Source organism: Prorops nasuta, unplaced genomic scaffold (assembly GCF_024137725.1).
Source record: "Prorops nasuta isolate Cenicafe-Biocafe unplaced genomic scaffold, Cenicafe_Pnas_1.2 PNAS00015, whole genome shotgun sequence".
Taxonomy (NCBI): Eukaryota; Metazoa; Arthropoda; class Insecta; order Hymenoptera; family Bethylidae; genus Prorops; species Prorops nasuta.
In genome coordinates, this window is record NW_027116812.1 from 3,948,985 (window position 1) to 3,965,938 (window position 16,954).

General features: G+C 36.8%; 1 protein-coding gene across 1 annotated transcript in view; it reads right to left on the bottom strand.

Moving 5' to 3' along the window:
- Ten-a (tenascin accessory) overlaps positions 1 to 16,954 on the bottom strand; it is a 338,450-nt gene that overhangs the window by 209,606 nt on the left and 111,890 nt on the right. The window contains exons 4-6 of the mRNA XM_066736696.1: positions 16,418 to 16,663; positions 2,294 to 2,497; positions 1,951 to 2,106 (exon numbers count right to left, since the gene is read on the bottom strand). Of these exons, the coding sequence (XP_066592793.1) occupies positions 1,951 to 2,106; positions 2,294 to 2,497; positions 16,418 to 16,652 (595 nt within the window). The 5' untranslated portion in view covers positions 16,653 to 16,663. The remainder of the gene's footprint in view (positions 1 to 1,950; positions 2,107 to 2,293; positions 2,498 to 16,417; positions 16,664 to 16,954) is intronic.

The window sequence follows — 16,954 nt, forward strand, 5'->3', positions numbered from 1 at the left end:
CCACCGAGCAATGCGTGTATTATTAATGTAACTTTACTGATAAATGAGAGACGTCACTACATGAAAATTGCAACAGTTAAATTATTGCACCAAATCCGATAATTCCTGACGAATTAGAATAATAAAAACACCCTCAATCTTTTTTCAGATTTATTATGCTATTACACCAGATATGTCAAACACTATAAACTCAAATCAAGAAACTCTCCATGTATCCAGCAACATTTCTGATTGAAGGATAACGATTAAGCGAATGAGATATTTTCTAGCATCAAATAGGATGCTTAGTTACATCCCAAAATGGATTTCGGTGCTATGTAGCAAAGACGTAATTGGCAGGCAGCTTCGCGAAGCCGAGGTGACTGCTGCCGTGAGATGAGATCCAGTGAAATTTCGTTTAAAAGTTAAGTTTGGGTCAGCGCGCGAGCGAGGAGAACAGGAGACGTAGGAACGGGGAGGGGGGGGGGTGGGAGGACTATAGCGTTGGGGTGGTCGTGGTGATGGCAGCGGTGGTGGCGGTGGCAACGCCTGCGGTGACTCTGGCTCAAAGCCGCAAAGCTACTTTCACATCTGAGCCGTGGTTGGCAAAACTGCGTTACGCTGCCCTCGAGAAGGGTAAGGAAGGGGGGGGGGGGTAAAGAGAGTCAAGCCGGAGAGGCCTAAATAGTCTCAGCGTTCCAAAACAATATAGTCACCCGGTGCTAACTTCTCGGTGACCTACGCTCTCTAACTAGCCCGGCCCTGGCACTAACTGTTAACTCGGTTACCTGAGAACAGCTCTCCTAGCTGCCTAGCGGAGGAGTTACCGTCGCGCGATCCTACCGGTGCGTTGTCGCCTCCATCGCTGACCACTACTACTGTATCAACTCCAACGTGGCTCAACCTCATCGCACTTTTCCAAAAACTCCTCTTCCCATTAAGTTTTTATCTAATAATTAACTAATTTTCGCTTTAATCTCGCTATACTTCGTACCATATGAAGATAACAGTGGGTGAAGGTGTCACGTGACACAAGATCTTGATTGTATGATAACTTCTAGTTGCTACTATAATAATGATTGGACGGGTTTCAATTTTTTATCGCGAGTATTATTTTCTTAAATAAATTAAAACTGCGTTTCATTCGTTGGTATCTACAATTAGGAGGTTAGTTTTTTTTTCATTAAGTACAATATGTTTTAAACTCTGAAAGTGTTGCATAATACTTTCTTTTGCTTTTGTTTTTATTGTATTATATACGCATGTTCCTACAGGGCGTCAAAGCTTTCATACTCAGTTTATACGAGGGAAACTGAGAAGGAGGGGGTAACTTTGAAGGTAACTTTGGACTATTTTAACAATAATTCAATGAACTTGGAAAACAGAAAGTGCTTTGATTATTTAACGAGCGAGTTGCATAAGGTAGGGTCTCTGATTACGGTGGCATTGTTCTGGGGTGCGATAACCCACTGACCACCATAACCTTTGCTACTACCAAGATTCATCGCCTTCGGCTATTGCCAGAAGCTTAGTAACTTCACTGACAAAGACAGAAACGTAGAAGGGGATATCGTTGAATATTATAGGTGTAACTTCCATTGTGAATCTAGAATGCTTTTCGACTTAATCCATAAATCATCATGCGTGCTCTACGCTTTGTGATTCTAATTTTTATATAGTTTTATAAGAATGGGATTCATTATTGTTATTTAATAAAAGAGCTTCTTAGAAACCTTTCGTTACATTGCATATGATTGTGCAAATATTGATACTTGTTAAATTTAATCATAGCTACTTTGAAAACTAGTACATCTTTCGATATATTGTATTATGTGTGTGAATACAAATTTAAATATGTATATATTTAAAAATATAAAATAGTTTTCAAAATATCAGATGATTTCCACGAATATGTTATCATCCATGATTGCATGAGCATTATTTCTTTATACTGTTATATTTTATACTGACCATTGCTAAGATGTATATCCGAATGACCAGGATTTTCAGAACCATCGCTTTCGGAACTACTGCTCAAAGCATTTGTATGACCTCGACGCGATCTTCTGCTCAAGGTACCACAAATAGACCCTCCCTTTTTACTAGGTGCTGCATAAATCGTTTCTCCTTAAATAAAAAAAAAGAACTTTGTCATTAAGGGACTTGTTTGAATAATAATTTGTTGTTTTCAAACATGACGTTTGTAATGAAATTTACAAATGGTATTCAGGTTTTTATAAGAAGCTATACCTTACTACGAAAGACTCTCTCACACACACACACACACACACACACACACACACACAATACGTACCATTTCCATTTCTAGATCGCTCCGATGACACGCTTCCACTGTAATGGTATCGACGAGAATTCGTGCTTTCGAGAGGAAATGGCGAAGCTTGTCGATGACTCGGAGTCAATGATGGTTGTGATGACGGAAATGGCGTGGTTGGATTGTCCGTGGTCCCAGCACCTTCTGTATCCGAAACAGTGCGATAAGAGCGATCGCCAGTCCCTGCAAATGGAGAATACAACACGAATATTAGAAATTTTCTGTTTAAAATTGACTCTTGAGACTTCAATAAATTTACAGCAAGAACTGAAATTCAATAATAAATGTCTATTAAATTAAAGGGGTTTAAAGTTGAAATTGAAGTCGTTGAACCGGAAGATTTACCAATGATTGATTTCATCTTGATTCGATTACATAGCGTCTGTTTGAAGTTCCCACGGTTTGTTTACAAGCGAGTATGAAGTTGCATCGCTCATTGACGCGTTTCGTAGATTCTCGAGGATAGTGGTGAGTTCTTGCGAAAACACCGTCGTCTATATATTTAGTTTTATTGCTCCATGAGCTCTCTAGATTCGTAGGAAGCTCTCACGCTGTGCCTTGTATTCCGAGGTGGCGCGACGCAGCGTTCCACTCGGCTCTCTTCCGGATCCGAGCACTTCGTTGCGCTCCGTTGCCCTCACCCGCATTTGCTTAAGCTGACGCGCGTCTAAATTCGCATCAGTGCAATGTCGCCCGTAGGGGTAGACATATATATAGATAGATAGATAGACAGTTTAGGAGTAAGAGGAAGAGAGAAAGCTTAAGGAGCGACGACAAGATGCTCCTAAAAAAGCAACACAGTCGAACATTTTCAGCCGAATCAAATCTATATAGAGGGTGAGCCTTTTAACGTGTCTACCTTAACAATTTTGTACTGATTACATTTTTCTCGTTATTTTCTATAGTCTTTTAACTCATTCTCGGATAGAAATAATAATTTTACTTTTAGGTAATATTGTAAATAGTTTCAATTGGTATTGTATTGTTCAATGACGAATGTTGTAATATTTTTTCATTTACAACTAAATAATTCAATTAATTTTATGCTGAAACTTTTTGGATTGGTTTGAAAAACTTGAAATAGCCAATATTTTAGTTTTTAGAGATTTTTATGTCATGTATTAATAGTAAAGAAGAAATATTTTCTAATAGAATCTATGTATTTTTATGTACCTGTAGATCCTCTACTATGCGATAAAAAATACTGGTCTCCATTAAAAAAAATTCATTTCACCTTCAAATCTTCTTCATATCTTCACTTTTAACTAAACCTGACCTCCTTGTGGTATACACTGCTAAAAGCTAGACCACAAAAAAATGCTAAAACTTTAGTTACTGCCAAAATATATTTAAGATGGACACATTAAAGAGCTTGCGCTGTGAATTTACACACAGAACTCTTAAAAAGATATAAAAAAAGTTTCTCAGCATCGATATATACAAATAGCAAAAATTCGTTTACACCGATTGTGTTAAAGCTAAAAAAAGCAATCGTTTTTCGTTGCTTTAGCAAATTGGTAAATGATTCACGGACGAAAGAAAAGGAAGAAAACATGAGAGAAAGCACTATGTAATTCTCCATCAAACTTCTGTTCGACATGGACAAAGAAGAAGAATTAAAGCTCAGAAAAGAAAAGGTCGGCGCACCTTACCCCACTGTGCGGATAGAACGAAGGAAGTGAATCTTGCGGTAATTAATGAGGAAAGTTTTACAAATAGTCGAAGACGTAGTAAAACCCTACGCTTTAGCAACCTCATGAATCCTATCCACAAGCAAAATACTATTCGAAGGAAAGGAAAGTTTTTAATTGATTATTGTGCTTAGCATAAATAGAGATTTACTCGATTGAATCTTAATTGTCAATTGGTGTCTGGAAGTGGCGGTTGAAAGATGAAATTCGATTACAATGTTTGGTGTAGCTTGAAACAAAGAGAGTTACTCAAGAATTAAAAAAAATACTAAAAGAGGAGTCTGTGTATTAAAATTCACACAGACCTAATGGATACACATATACACAGAAAAAAATAGAAAGCTGTATAACTATTTACTGGGCTTAGCAGAAAATAAAAATGTTTTCAGTTGATTTGTACTCCTGAATAGCTGTCTGGAGGTCAGGGTAGAAATAAGAAATTCGATTGCAATCTGTGGTGTAATTTGGACAAAAACGAGTGACTCAAGATTTTGGAAAAGACTGGAAGAGGGCTCGGTGGCATAAAACGCACATATGGGATGCATATACATACATGTAAGAGAGATACAAAGAAGATAGGCACTGTGATAGGTAGGACGCGTGTCTGAGAGTGAGTAGCCGTGAGTCGGGGCAGCGGCGCTGATATTGCTCGCATTAAACTTTCATATTCAATCTTGGCCTCTACCGTTGGGGCATGCTGTGTCGAGAGCGAGCTCGATCCAGCATCAGCCCCACGTGTAATTGTGTTATGCGCGGACCCTTCTCTCTCTCTCTCACTCACACACACACACACACACATACTCACTCTCTCTCCCTATTTCTCCTTCCCTCCTCCAGACCATCGACCATTCCCCTCTCCCTTCTTTTTCTAAACCCTCTCTCATCCTCTTTCATCTGCCAACCCTCACAATCTCTCATCACCCCTCTTTACGCTCCCCATTCCCTCACCCACCAAATTACTCCAAGTTCTCTTCGGAAGCGCCGTCTCGCGTTTCTTACCTTTTTATGCCCCATTCTCCACCTCTTCATTCTATCAACTTATTATTGGATTTTCCAATCAATATAAATCTAAAAGCAGCTTTCTCCACAGTTCTACAATTTTAACCACCCCTGCCTTGTAATTTTCTTTTGTTTCATTATTCAACAATTTTGCACCGTATGACAGTACCACAGAACCTATACCGATGATTCAAACGGTTATTGTAAAACAACTAGCAAAAAATAATACAGCCTTTGTGGATACAGTACATTATTCCCTAACAAAGCTTCTCTCTAACAGTCAAGTTTTTTATTCCCTCGCCTCTGGGTTTGAATATCGATGTACTTTGATATTTATGGAATACTTTCGTTGATTTCGCTTGAGATTCTTTCATTCGCAAAGTAAATAAGATAATCCTTAGCATATATGTAGGGTATTGCATATCGGTATTAGGAAAAGCAGTCTGCTATACACTCGACCAATTTTCATCCTTTTTCTGGCTAAATTCATGTTAGTGAACTCACGCGTAAGCCATCGCGACTATAAAGGTGAAGGTGGAGCAGCAAGGGTTCAACTTTATTTGCTTCTTCGTGAAAGCGAAAGCAGATCTCTCTCCAGAGTTATCGATGACGAAAATAACGACGCAAACGACGACGGTGCAGGTGATCCGCAACGAGGAACCCCGCGAGAGAGAGAGTTGCCAGCATTTTGTTTGTAGGTGATTGTTACCATGGCAGCCAACTACGAGCTGGCTATCGAATGCATTTTGCCTTTAAGAGTAGCTCGATGAAAAGCTTCAGCGAGCTTACGAAACAGTTCACCTCAGGGGTTTCTCGAGAAGAAGAGCGTCTCGTCTCGTTCAAATATCGACAATACACAGCTTTTAACTTGTTCAATCAATGCACAATTTTCCTAACATTTTTCAAACGTCTCGCGTTTAAAAATCACTTCTTTTTCAAAGTCCCATTTAATCAAATCGGTCAACTAATATTATCATTAATTTTTTTATTAAAATATCCATTATTATCGATACTTTATAAATTTTAGGTAATTAATTTATCTTTATATAATTTTTAATATCTGTCAATAATTAAATCCATTGACATATAGGGAATGCGCGCAACAATACAATGACAGTAAAATGAGAATGTGAAGTACAGTGCATATACATGCATAATATCAGAGTCATATTCATTGTTAAATTTTTAGACTTTTCTTTATGTATATGCATAGAAAACATAGACGGATCTGTTTGTCGCTTATGTTATTCTTATGGTTTAGGAGTCAGCTCTTTCAGATCTGCAGTTATTTTTTATCCATCTCAACGTATTTTCTCAATATTATAGTTTAAATATTAAAATACGTGAAAATTTCTAAATTATTTTTCAATCACCTGCAATTTTAGTTTGAACAATGGAGTTGTATTGTACTGAAACAGAATCGGATGGTATACAAATGTTTACTTACAGTTCACAAGGTCAAGTAGAAAAATTCAATATGGCGTGCCCAATATGGCGACGATCTTGTAAGAAAAAATGGTAATTTTCCAATTATTTCCTATATTTTCTATTAATTCAAGGTAGATACTGGCAAATATTGTTAAAAAATCGATATTATTGTTATTGAAAGGTGTTACTTTCAATTGGAAGGCCTGCAGTCAAAATAAACTTATTTTTGTTTTCAAATTTTAACTGTTTTTAGACAGATTTTGTATACTTTAAATGACATCCCACCATGTTGAATCCACTAGTTTTAATTTTTACCATTTATAGTTTAAATTAGTAATTAACATATCCAAAAATATATTCAATTTGGACAAGAATCGTTTTCTATAATAAAATATAAAAGCCCAAAAGAATAGTTAAAATTAACAAACAAAAAAATTAGTTTGATTTGACCACATGCATTGCAACTGAAAGTAACACTTTTCAATAAAGGAATACTGATTTTTGAATAATACTTAACAATATCTACTTTCAAAGAATTAAAAATATCGAAAGAAAGCGAAAAAATACCACTTTCCTACAAAATCGTCACAATATTAGGTATTACATATTGAATTTTCTAATTGGCCTGGTGGACTCTAAGCACACATCTGTAATGCCACCCCATCCTATGTTTCAGTATAATACAACCTCATTTTCTAAACTGAAATTACAGGTAACTGAAAAATAATAGGGAAATTTTCACGTGTTTCAAAATTTAAACGGTAATATTGAATAAATATGTTGAGATAGATAAAAAATAACGGAAGATAATGACAGAGCACTCTCTAAAACTATAAGAGTATATACAACCAGAAGATCCGTTTATGTTTTCTATTATTTTTAGTAATGTGAAAAAAGATACAATTTTTGACGTTTTAATTGGACCGAAACGAATTAATTTAATAGTTTACTATAAGCTTTGAAATAAAATCAACGGGACTTACAGGGTGAGTGAGTCCTTGAGACATTTGCCTTTGACCTCTGCAAGTTCACAAAAACAACACACAGATTTTCCATTGGCAGCGCGTTCACTGGTGTTATACAATTGTTGCGCGAATTTTTACGAATATAAGCGCTCTTTTATTTTCACCGCACGCACCGCACTTCAATGTTAAATTGTTTTATGGAAGATTGTTTAGACAATAATGAAGAGAAGAGCGGATACGGAAGGGGACACGGCACACGCGACGCGCACTGACGATATTCGCGCGTTTTTCACTTATTACACTGTATTTAAAGGGATATTTTTTATTAAATATGAAGGAAAATGCGAATTCCGTCAAAATAATTGAGAAAAAGCGATGAAATTGCACTCGCGCATTAAAAAAGTGGAAAAGGCATAAAGTCCGGTCACTGTCGTTCGCGGTTGAAGATTCAAAAATTTCGCCGCGGCCGCCATGTTGGAGAAGAAGATGGCGCCGGAGCGGGGAGAGGGTAGAACCTGCTCGCTCAAATCCGAAAACTGAACTGATACCAGTTTTCGGATTTGAGCGAGCAGGTTCTACCCTCTCCCCGCTCCGGCGCCATCTTCTTCTCCAACATGGCGGCCGCGGCGAAATTTTTGAATCTTCAACCGCGAACGACAGTGACCGGACTTTATGCCTTTTCCACTTTTTTAATGCGCGAGTGCAATTTCATCGCTTTTTCTCAATTATTTTGACGGAATTCGCATTTTCCTTCATTTTTAATAAAAAATATCCCTTTAAATACAGTGTAATAAGTGAAAAACGCGCGAATATCGTCAGTGCGCGTCGCGTGTGCCGTGTCCCCTTCCGTATCCGCTCTTCTCTTCATTATTGTCTAAACAATCTTCCACAAAACAATTTAACATTGAAGTGCGGTGCGTGCGGTGAAGATAAAAGAGCGTTTAATTCGCGCAACAATTGTAACACCAGTGAACGCGCTGCCAATGGAAAATCTTTGTGTGGTTTTTGTGAACTTGCAGAGGTCAAAGGCAAATGTCTCAAGGACTCACTCACCCCTGTAAGTCCCGTTGATTTTATTTCAAAGCTTATAGTAAACTATTAAATTAAAATTCCGTCGAATCATTCGATAAAACCATATAATAAAAGTGCATGGCGTAGTATTGGTGAATCGATAAATTATAAAGTTTTGACCTTGCATACAACTACACATCCTTATTTCAATATTTTTTTGTTGGTGAGTTCGAACCCTGTAATAAACAAATTAATAGTTTTTTAGAATAACAAAAGCTTAGTAGTTGGTATAAAACCGCCCACAAATTTTATGTCTATTAATAGCAAAAGTTTTTACAATTATATGTTATAAACAGTACAGGAATTTTATTTAACCGACAGGTTTAAAATACTTTTGCTGTTTTTAAATTGCTCTCCCCCTTTTCTTCCTATGTCATCATCCACCTGGTGCTAAATCCTTTTTTGAACAAAATAATTATCATTTATTGTACTATCTCATTTTATGCTAACTTAATATGAACTTTTTATATAAATAATTTGAACAAACTCTGAAATTTTGGCAATATAACAATATTATTTTGTTTAATACAATATAATAATAAAATTATTTCTCTAAATATGTCTTATAAATATATTTAAAATCTTGTTAATGCTTGTATAGTTATAAACTTTCACGTGTTTATTTTTTTATATAAATTTACATGTTAGTAACGTTTAAAGCCTCCATAGAAAATATGTTAAATTAATTTCTACTGTATGCCCTCAGTATTACTGTAATATCTTTCATTTCCAAATATAATTATTGAATTTAGACTTAAAATTATTCTGTGACCATTAAACTACACTTGAAAATCATTCATTTCTTCTAGGTATGAGAAGATACGGCAGTACAAATGAAGGCACACAGTAAACTTTATTTTAATATTTTCTCCGTGTCTTTTTGACATTTTTAATAACTCTGTTAAGCTTATACTCTGTAATTTTAAGAGAAGCATAAAATCAATGAACGTATAATTATTAAAACTTAGTTATCGCTTTGTCCTTAATTTGAATAGCGCAGAATAACTGTGAAGAAACGAGTTAGATAAATAGACTAATCTAATATATAACGTTAACTAAATTCTAAAACCTACAATTTTGATGGAAACTGTTATAAATAACGAGAAGAAGCGAAGTTAAAGAAAAGTATCATTTTCGCGATATCCAAGAATAAAATGATATCAATTCTATGTAACAATTAGCCTCGTAACGTCTTTTGATACACGTACTATAAAAAATGTAATGAATGCTGTATACAGCAGAGTTATATATAATATTCAGATACATCTTTGATTTCAACCTAGATAGGAATAAGACCTCCACGGTTGAAATTATGAGGCATAAGGTGTGAATAATTCCGTCTGGCCGCCATTCATGCTGCGGTCGGTATAAATTATTGCAAGGTGAGCATTAATTTCCTTTGCGAATAATTAACAATGTACTGGACAAGGAAGCCATGGCGCACCTCCTACGCTTTTGCAATGGTCAGTTCTTCCGTTGCTTCCTCTACCATGCTACTTTTCCCCTACCTTCTCTCTCACCTTCACAGCTTTCCTAGTAGACATTTGAAATATTAATCATGACTTACACACGGTGTTCCAAAACTGGGGGCATTTTCCATTTACATTATTAAGTGACCTCGCTCTCGCGCGGCTCTACACGAGTTAGGCTTGTGATTCCTTATTATTCCTGAAAACTAATATAAATTTCCGAATACTGCATTGTATTAATTAATTTCTTAAGAGTAAATTAACATTAAATAATAACGAAGAGTCGAAGTTGATCCAGAAGACGAAATTAATCACTTCTTTTCAACGCTGTAGTAATCTATCACGCGGTGCATCGAGGGATTGATTATCGTCGAGTTTCTTGATGTTTTGAGACGTCGAGTAATCTGTAAGTTTGATGTACATAGCAAGTTTTTATTTTTTCGATGGCTATCAGTCTTTTTCACCGGTCAACCAATAGTTCAACGACGCGGTCCGTTAGTCGATTTATATTGCTACACGTGTTAGCAATATATCAGTTAGATGTCTGGAAATTATAAGCCATCCATTTAACGTTGGATCGATCTTCTTGCGCTTAATGCACCGCGCACCCTTTCAGAAATTCATTCAGGATTCAGAGGACTGCTCGAGCATCAAAGCAATAACGGGAGTACCGCTTGTGTATTTCCAACAAGACTATGGTACACAACTACAGAAATGGATATACCGACTATGATTAACAAAACGAATACCGAGCAACAAGGGCTATGGTAGATCAAACGCTATATACACGGGACATACAGCATTTAAGATAATTATACCCCATGCTTGATTGGGTAAGGAAGAGTGCGTGTAATTTGCTGATTGAGCATGAAATGCGTAATTTAATACCATATACAAAGATGAAAATGCTGGTCCATTCTGCAGCTCTCCTGTGTGATTTGTCCACTCGTAATCCACATTGTCGACGAATAATATTGAAACGCTGCCGTGTATAATATTTGCGTGTGTGTGTGTGTGTGTGTGTGTGTGTAGTTATACTGTACACAGGTACGTACAGTATACCGTAAGGATGAAACTTGATTAGCGACAAGTAGCGTCTCGATGCTACTACCTGGTCTGGATTCGATACAGACGACAGACGACGGTAAACTGCTAATAGTGGGGGGAGGGGGTTGGAGAGGGAGAGGGAGTTTTAAATGCGCGTAATGTAATAACGCGTGCATTAGGCGACTACTATGGCGTCGGTGGCGTCTGCGGCGCCGACAACGATAGTAGACCCATTCTCCGTAAGGGGTAGTTTGCTTGACAACTCGATTATACGATACTGCAGGACTGAGTGGCAAGTGGTGATATATGGTACGCATATACGTGCTACGCTACCTCGGAAGTCACTTAAAATAATGAGAAACCCGTATCGGCTGCTTCGCTTGTTTTCACCTTCATTCCTCTTCTTTTTATCCCTTATCGTCTGCCCTACCACCCACCCCCAACTCTCTACCAACTTTCTAGTCAACCAACTACTGTCAAAGGACCACAGTATTCCCCACAAAACTTGCACCACTAGATTCGTGTGTCAAATTTATTTCACTCTAAGTGGCTTATGAAGATTTTCATGATAAAATTGCTTAAGTGACTATATACTCTTATCTTTTTTGCTTAAATATATTTTTTATAATGTGATCGTAGGTAATGCTCTTCGTTAGTTTTATGAATGTTAAATTTGATGATTTATTTGATTCTAGCAATCAGATTATTCGCTTTACGACGTTTAATTGAACGCTGATCGTTAATCCAACAATGACTTGTTTTAATGATATATATCGTCATTGGTTTTACAATTGCTTATAGTCTTATAGGTATAATGTAATTAGTGTACTGCTGTTGAGAATTTATATCAACGTTTCTCGTACTGTGGAATTAAGAGAAGTTGTAAAATTCAAGCAGCATCTGGCGTTCGCAATCTGTTTGATCAGATGAGAAATTATATAACGCGTCAGTGATAATAAATATACAGGTGAATATAATAATTTATAGTGATTGAATGCATACTATTCCACGTTAGGGTTCTCCCAGGTATGTTTCTTCAACCAATGAGAAGTCACAGCCTTCGTAAAACGAGAGTGATATTTAGAACGAGGTTTGCACGTAGTCCTGAAACGAGCTCTATGATCAAGCGTTGCTGGACTATAGCTGAGCTGAATGAGTGGAACTGAACAGGATATAACAGAGCAGAGGAGGACAGAGGAGGAGTCGTTACGTATCCACTGCGTAATTTGTGTATAGTCAGTAATTTCGTTGTTGCACAATGCCCGTAACTTTATAATACCGACGCTATACAATTACTGTCCGCTCCTACTTTTGATCAAAGTAATTTAGAGCCGTAAAAACGAGACCATCAAAGAAGGAAGATCTTCGATGAAAAGAGTCCTACGATAAATACACACATATACATACATACACACAGCGGTAATAAATTAAAAAAATTTTAATAAAACATAAAAATATACTAAAGGTATATACACGGTATAATATATTTATGAACACATTTGCTTAGTAGACAACATCGTAAACATTTGCGTTTGAATAAAGAAGAGCTTTTATAATGATGCAGAGGTGTGTTATACATGGGCATGGTATGGGTAGGGCTAGTATATATAGCTGAACATGAGGAAGTAAGCGTGGTAAGGATTTGCAGGAAAATTTATTGGTAATGTCTACTATGGGATAGGTACATATGTAGGCGCTGGTAGGCCTGGGTGTTGCGGTGTCGCCTGGTGCACGATACAGAGAACAAAGGTCGAGAAGCAAGAGAGGGCTACTATATAGTATTCAGAGAGAAATGTGCTCCTCGTGCAGCTTATGGTTATGTAGGCCTACTATACCTATTACCCAGCACCAACTATCACCCACTACCTTCAGCCTCCACCTATTACATCGCACAAGCATTGCTAAGAGCTTATGTGCTGCCATTGTACGCGATAACCCATTTGCCCGAGATATTACTAATATTGTAAGACACCTTGCACAGATTTAGCCTGTGTACCAGCCTGTGCTAAGGCCGCACTAGCTAGTAGCTACCCTTATCCGTCCACGAAGTCACGCATGATCTAAATCATGCAGTCGACTTAGTGCAATGGGTCTGGTCAATGCTAACTTTGCCCCAAGAACACTGTAGTTCGTAGGTGAGTGTAGGTACGCATGCCTCGATATCGATATTCGCATATCAATAATGTAACGAAACCTTCGTTCCCAAATATGCAAAGCCACGAAACTGTTTGCTTGCTTCGAAAGAGCTTACATGTAAGGTGTACTGGGGAAGAGACGACGAATTGCATCCACTGTAATGCTTATCATAGTAAAATTTTTTTACATATTTTATCTGCTGTGATTAGAGTGGAGTTATGTCAAAATTAAGTTTATTAAATTGTTGTGTGCTATAATGGAAAAATAATTGAAGAATTCTTCCTTTATAATTAAAATTAATTAGAATTTAGTATAAACGAAGAATTTTGGTAGATATAAACTTTCTATGGTAATGTAATTAGTCACGTATATTATTTTAATAAGGAAGAAATTGTTATAATTTGACATATAAAACGTTTGTCAGACAGTGATCCAATTTGAAATCTACTGATCAGACATGTGTAAATTATTCAATTCGGGGATGCCGGTATCGTCGTATGTCTAAACGTAAATTTAACCGACGTAGTCAATGGCAGAAATAAAATTGGAGTGCTTTTCTTTCTCAGCCCTACCAGATCTTACTTTAGATGGATGTCAGTAAATTGCTGTAAGGTTTTACTTTGATATTTGTGCTAAAAGGTAAATTCCACTGATTATACATATCTATTCCATAATATTAATAGTCATTAACTTGTTATTTTATACGAAATACACTTTTTAAAAAATGATCAGAAAGGGTTCTTCGACAGCAGGACGAGATAGGTTTGTTTTGGAGTTTTATAGCCTCACAGTGCTTTGTTTATTATAGAGAATTAAGGTCATGAATCTCTAACATTCAGGAAATAACGAGCTTTAGTTTCAACAGTATGTGTATTGTCATATGGGAGGTCAATATTTTCCAATCCGTAGGTAGTAAAGCGTGATACGAACCGTTGCCGACGTAATGAGTTGACAATATAATGTCCAGAACAGTCTGAACTATCAAGCCTATATAGATACAGATTCCCTTGGCTCGACATCGATATATTGATGACTGCGTGGACGGAGATTAAGAGATGCCATCTATATACTGCTGGAAAGATTCTCTTGTAATGCGACATATCGGATTCCATTATTAAAGAGAGACTCCATGCTTCAATCCCAACAAAAAATCTCAATCTTCTAATGGTCATAGTCAGAAAATGAAAAATATAATACAATTATAAAAACGCTTTTATTTCCATCCATATACAAGTTTATGAATTCATTCCACTTTATATATAGAAACAACGTTCAAAGCAATATTACATAGAGGACTCGAATTTTAAGCAAAAATGGGTTAATTCAAAGGGAAAAAAGGTAGAGATAATAATTGACATTATCGTTACATTAAAATTATGGATTAACCTGGAGATATGTTATGTCACGAAAAGCAAACAGCACCTGAGGCAGGGAACATCTAGATTGGAAAGGATTAGATTCTTATCTTTTTCCAGGAGATTCATGCGGTAAGCGACGTTCAGGTGGACACTGCATTGCGGTAAAGGCAATATGGCTTGGTAGATCCGAAGTTTGGCTTTACGTGCGTACGCAGCATCGATTTGTAGAGAAGTAGATGTTATCCCTATACAGTACGAGGGAAAAAGAGAGTGGCAGTTTGCGTGGTGGATTGAAAGGGCTTTCACGAGCATAGACAGCTAAGGCGAATCGTTATAGTATTTCGAATATATTGGCCTTTTTCGATACACTTTGAGTGCGGTTACGTGACACTGCATCCAGGCAACTCGTGGTAAATGGGTGCTATGAGTACGCGGGGTATGAATACGAGTGAAAAGGGGAAGTAATGGAAGAATAGGGATGAAAATGGGAAAAGCCTGTGTATGAAACGACGTTGGAGGATAGGGCAAGTATGGAACAGGTATCCAGGGTAGAGAGGGCCGGTAATCGGCAGCCACTGAATTGGAACAAATGCAGAAAGACGTGAGCTGTGCTTCTAGCTCGGTTAATACTACGTCCAAGAGATATGGTGTAAACCTAGCAACGGTATTAATTGAGTCTCTCTTCCCTATTTCCCCCAATAGTTACCATCCTCCACCCCATTCCCTCTTGTCATTCTTCGTCATATACCGTATATACTGTATATATGTATGTATATACACTGCATGTATACCAGAGCTTCCATTTTGACCAGTTTTAAGACGAATCGATGAGAGACATTCGTGGGAATCGGGAAGCGAACCTCTGTCCACGGATATGGGTTAACGGAAAATTGCATTGATCGTTCTTACCAGCAATATCTATTTTAGAATCACTCGTTTTTCGTACATATAGCCTTTCGACCGCGTACAATATTCTTCAATCGTCCACGATAAATGAAAATATAATATTTGAGGCTTCTCTTTTAGTTTTATGCATGTATGTATATATGTACGAGCTAGCACGATACATTGTTCTGATACCAAATATTTGTAAAGTAAATGAAACTGAATAGCCATTTAAATTATTATCTCTAATTTGTTTAAAAATAGCCAATTTCACAAGGTAGCTTTAATACAGGTTTTATCGCATAGAAACTTTATATTAGCTGGAGCAAAAGCAGTGGCTAAATTGAAGTAATTGATATTTAAACAATTAATTAATATCTTTTTGACATTTAAACAGTTGTTTGTCATAAACCTTTGGCTGATTCTTAATGCATTAATATTATATAATGTTTAAAAATGATTCCGCGTATCTGTATTAAGTTTGTTAAGAGCATTTGAAATTCTCAGCACTTTCTTCCAGCAAAAAGTTGCTGCAAGTAGCACAAAACGGAGACGAAAGATTTTCTTATTTTGCTTTCGAACTTAATATCCGCTTGTGGTACCAAACGACGTTAAAGAAGTAAAACTAATTTGGTAAATCCCTTAATTTATGCGTTTGCTAGAAAGCTGAAGAGAAGCTTGAGAGAAGTGAGGTGAATAGGAAGACTGTTATTAAGCGTTTGATGGAATATGATGGACGAGGCATACAAAATTCATCGATTGCAAGAGACGACAGAGTTAAATACATATATATATATACCTTGTATTTAATATATATATATATATATATATATCTATATACTATATAAAAGAATTGAGTTCTCCCAAGATGGATCTGTTTGCCAGACGCAGCCTTTTTTTACCATCACTCTTAAAAAAAAGGAAATATATTTTAAATATCTTAATCCATCTAGAAAGAAATAAAGTACTGAAAGGATAAAAATTATTGAAATAAATAGGTATAGTTTAGAAAATGAAGCAAATGGATAAATATAAGAGCAGGAAGAAGCCTTACCGGCATATTGTTGAGCCCGAATGGAGGAGTAAGCTTGACTAGGACTTCTAGATCCTCTATTTCCAGAGGAAACGGAAGTGGGCGCTATGCCGTGATGGGAGTTGCCTTCATCGTCGCTGCTTGATTGGTCACCGGGCCCATAACAATGACGGTCTCTCCATTCTAAAGAACGTTGACGACGCAGCCCGCGACCACCGTTCACGTGACCACGACCCAACGTTCCCTCGCCGTCCATCACTGCGGCATCTATACAACAAAAAAGCAACAATTTATTACGTTAAGCTCTCACGTGAAATATTCGTAGTCTGATGATCAATTTGTCATTTTCTTTTCTGCTCCTTTTCTTCTATCTTTACACTATTTTAGCCTGAAGTGAAAGAAGAAAAGAAAATAAAAAGTGTTCTCTCTGCGAGTTTTATATAGGGAAATGGTAGGAGATAAAAAGTCAATTAGAAGGTGTACTAAATATATATAAGTGTAAGAAACGATCATAACACTCTAACGAGAAACACCAGTGGTTCATTTAGTACTCACGGC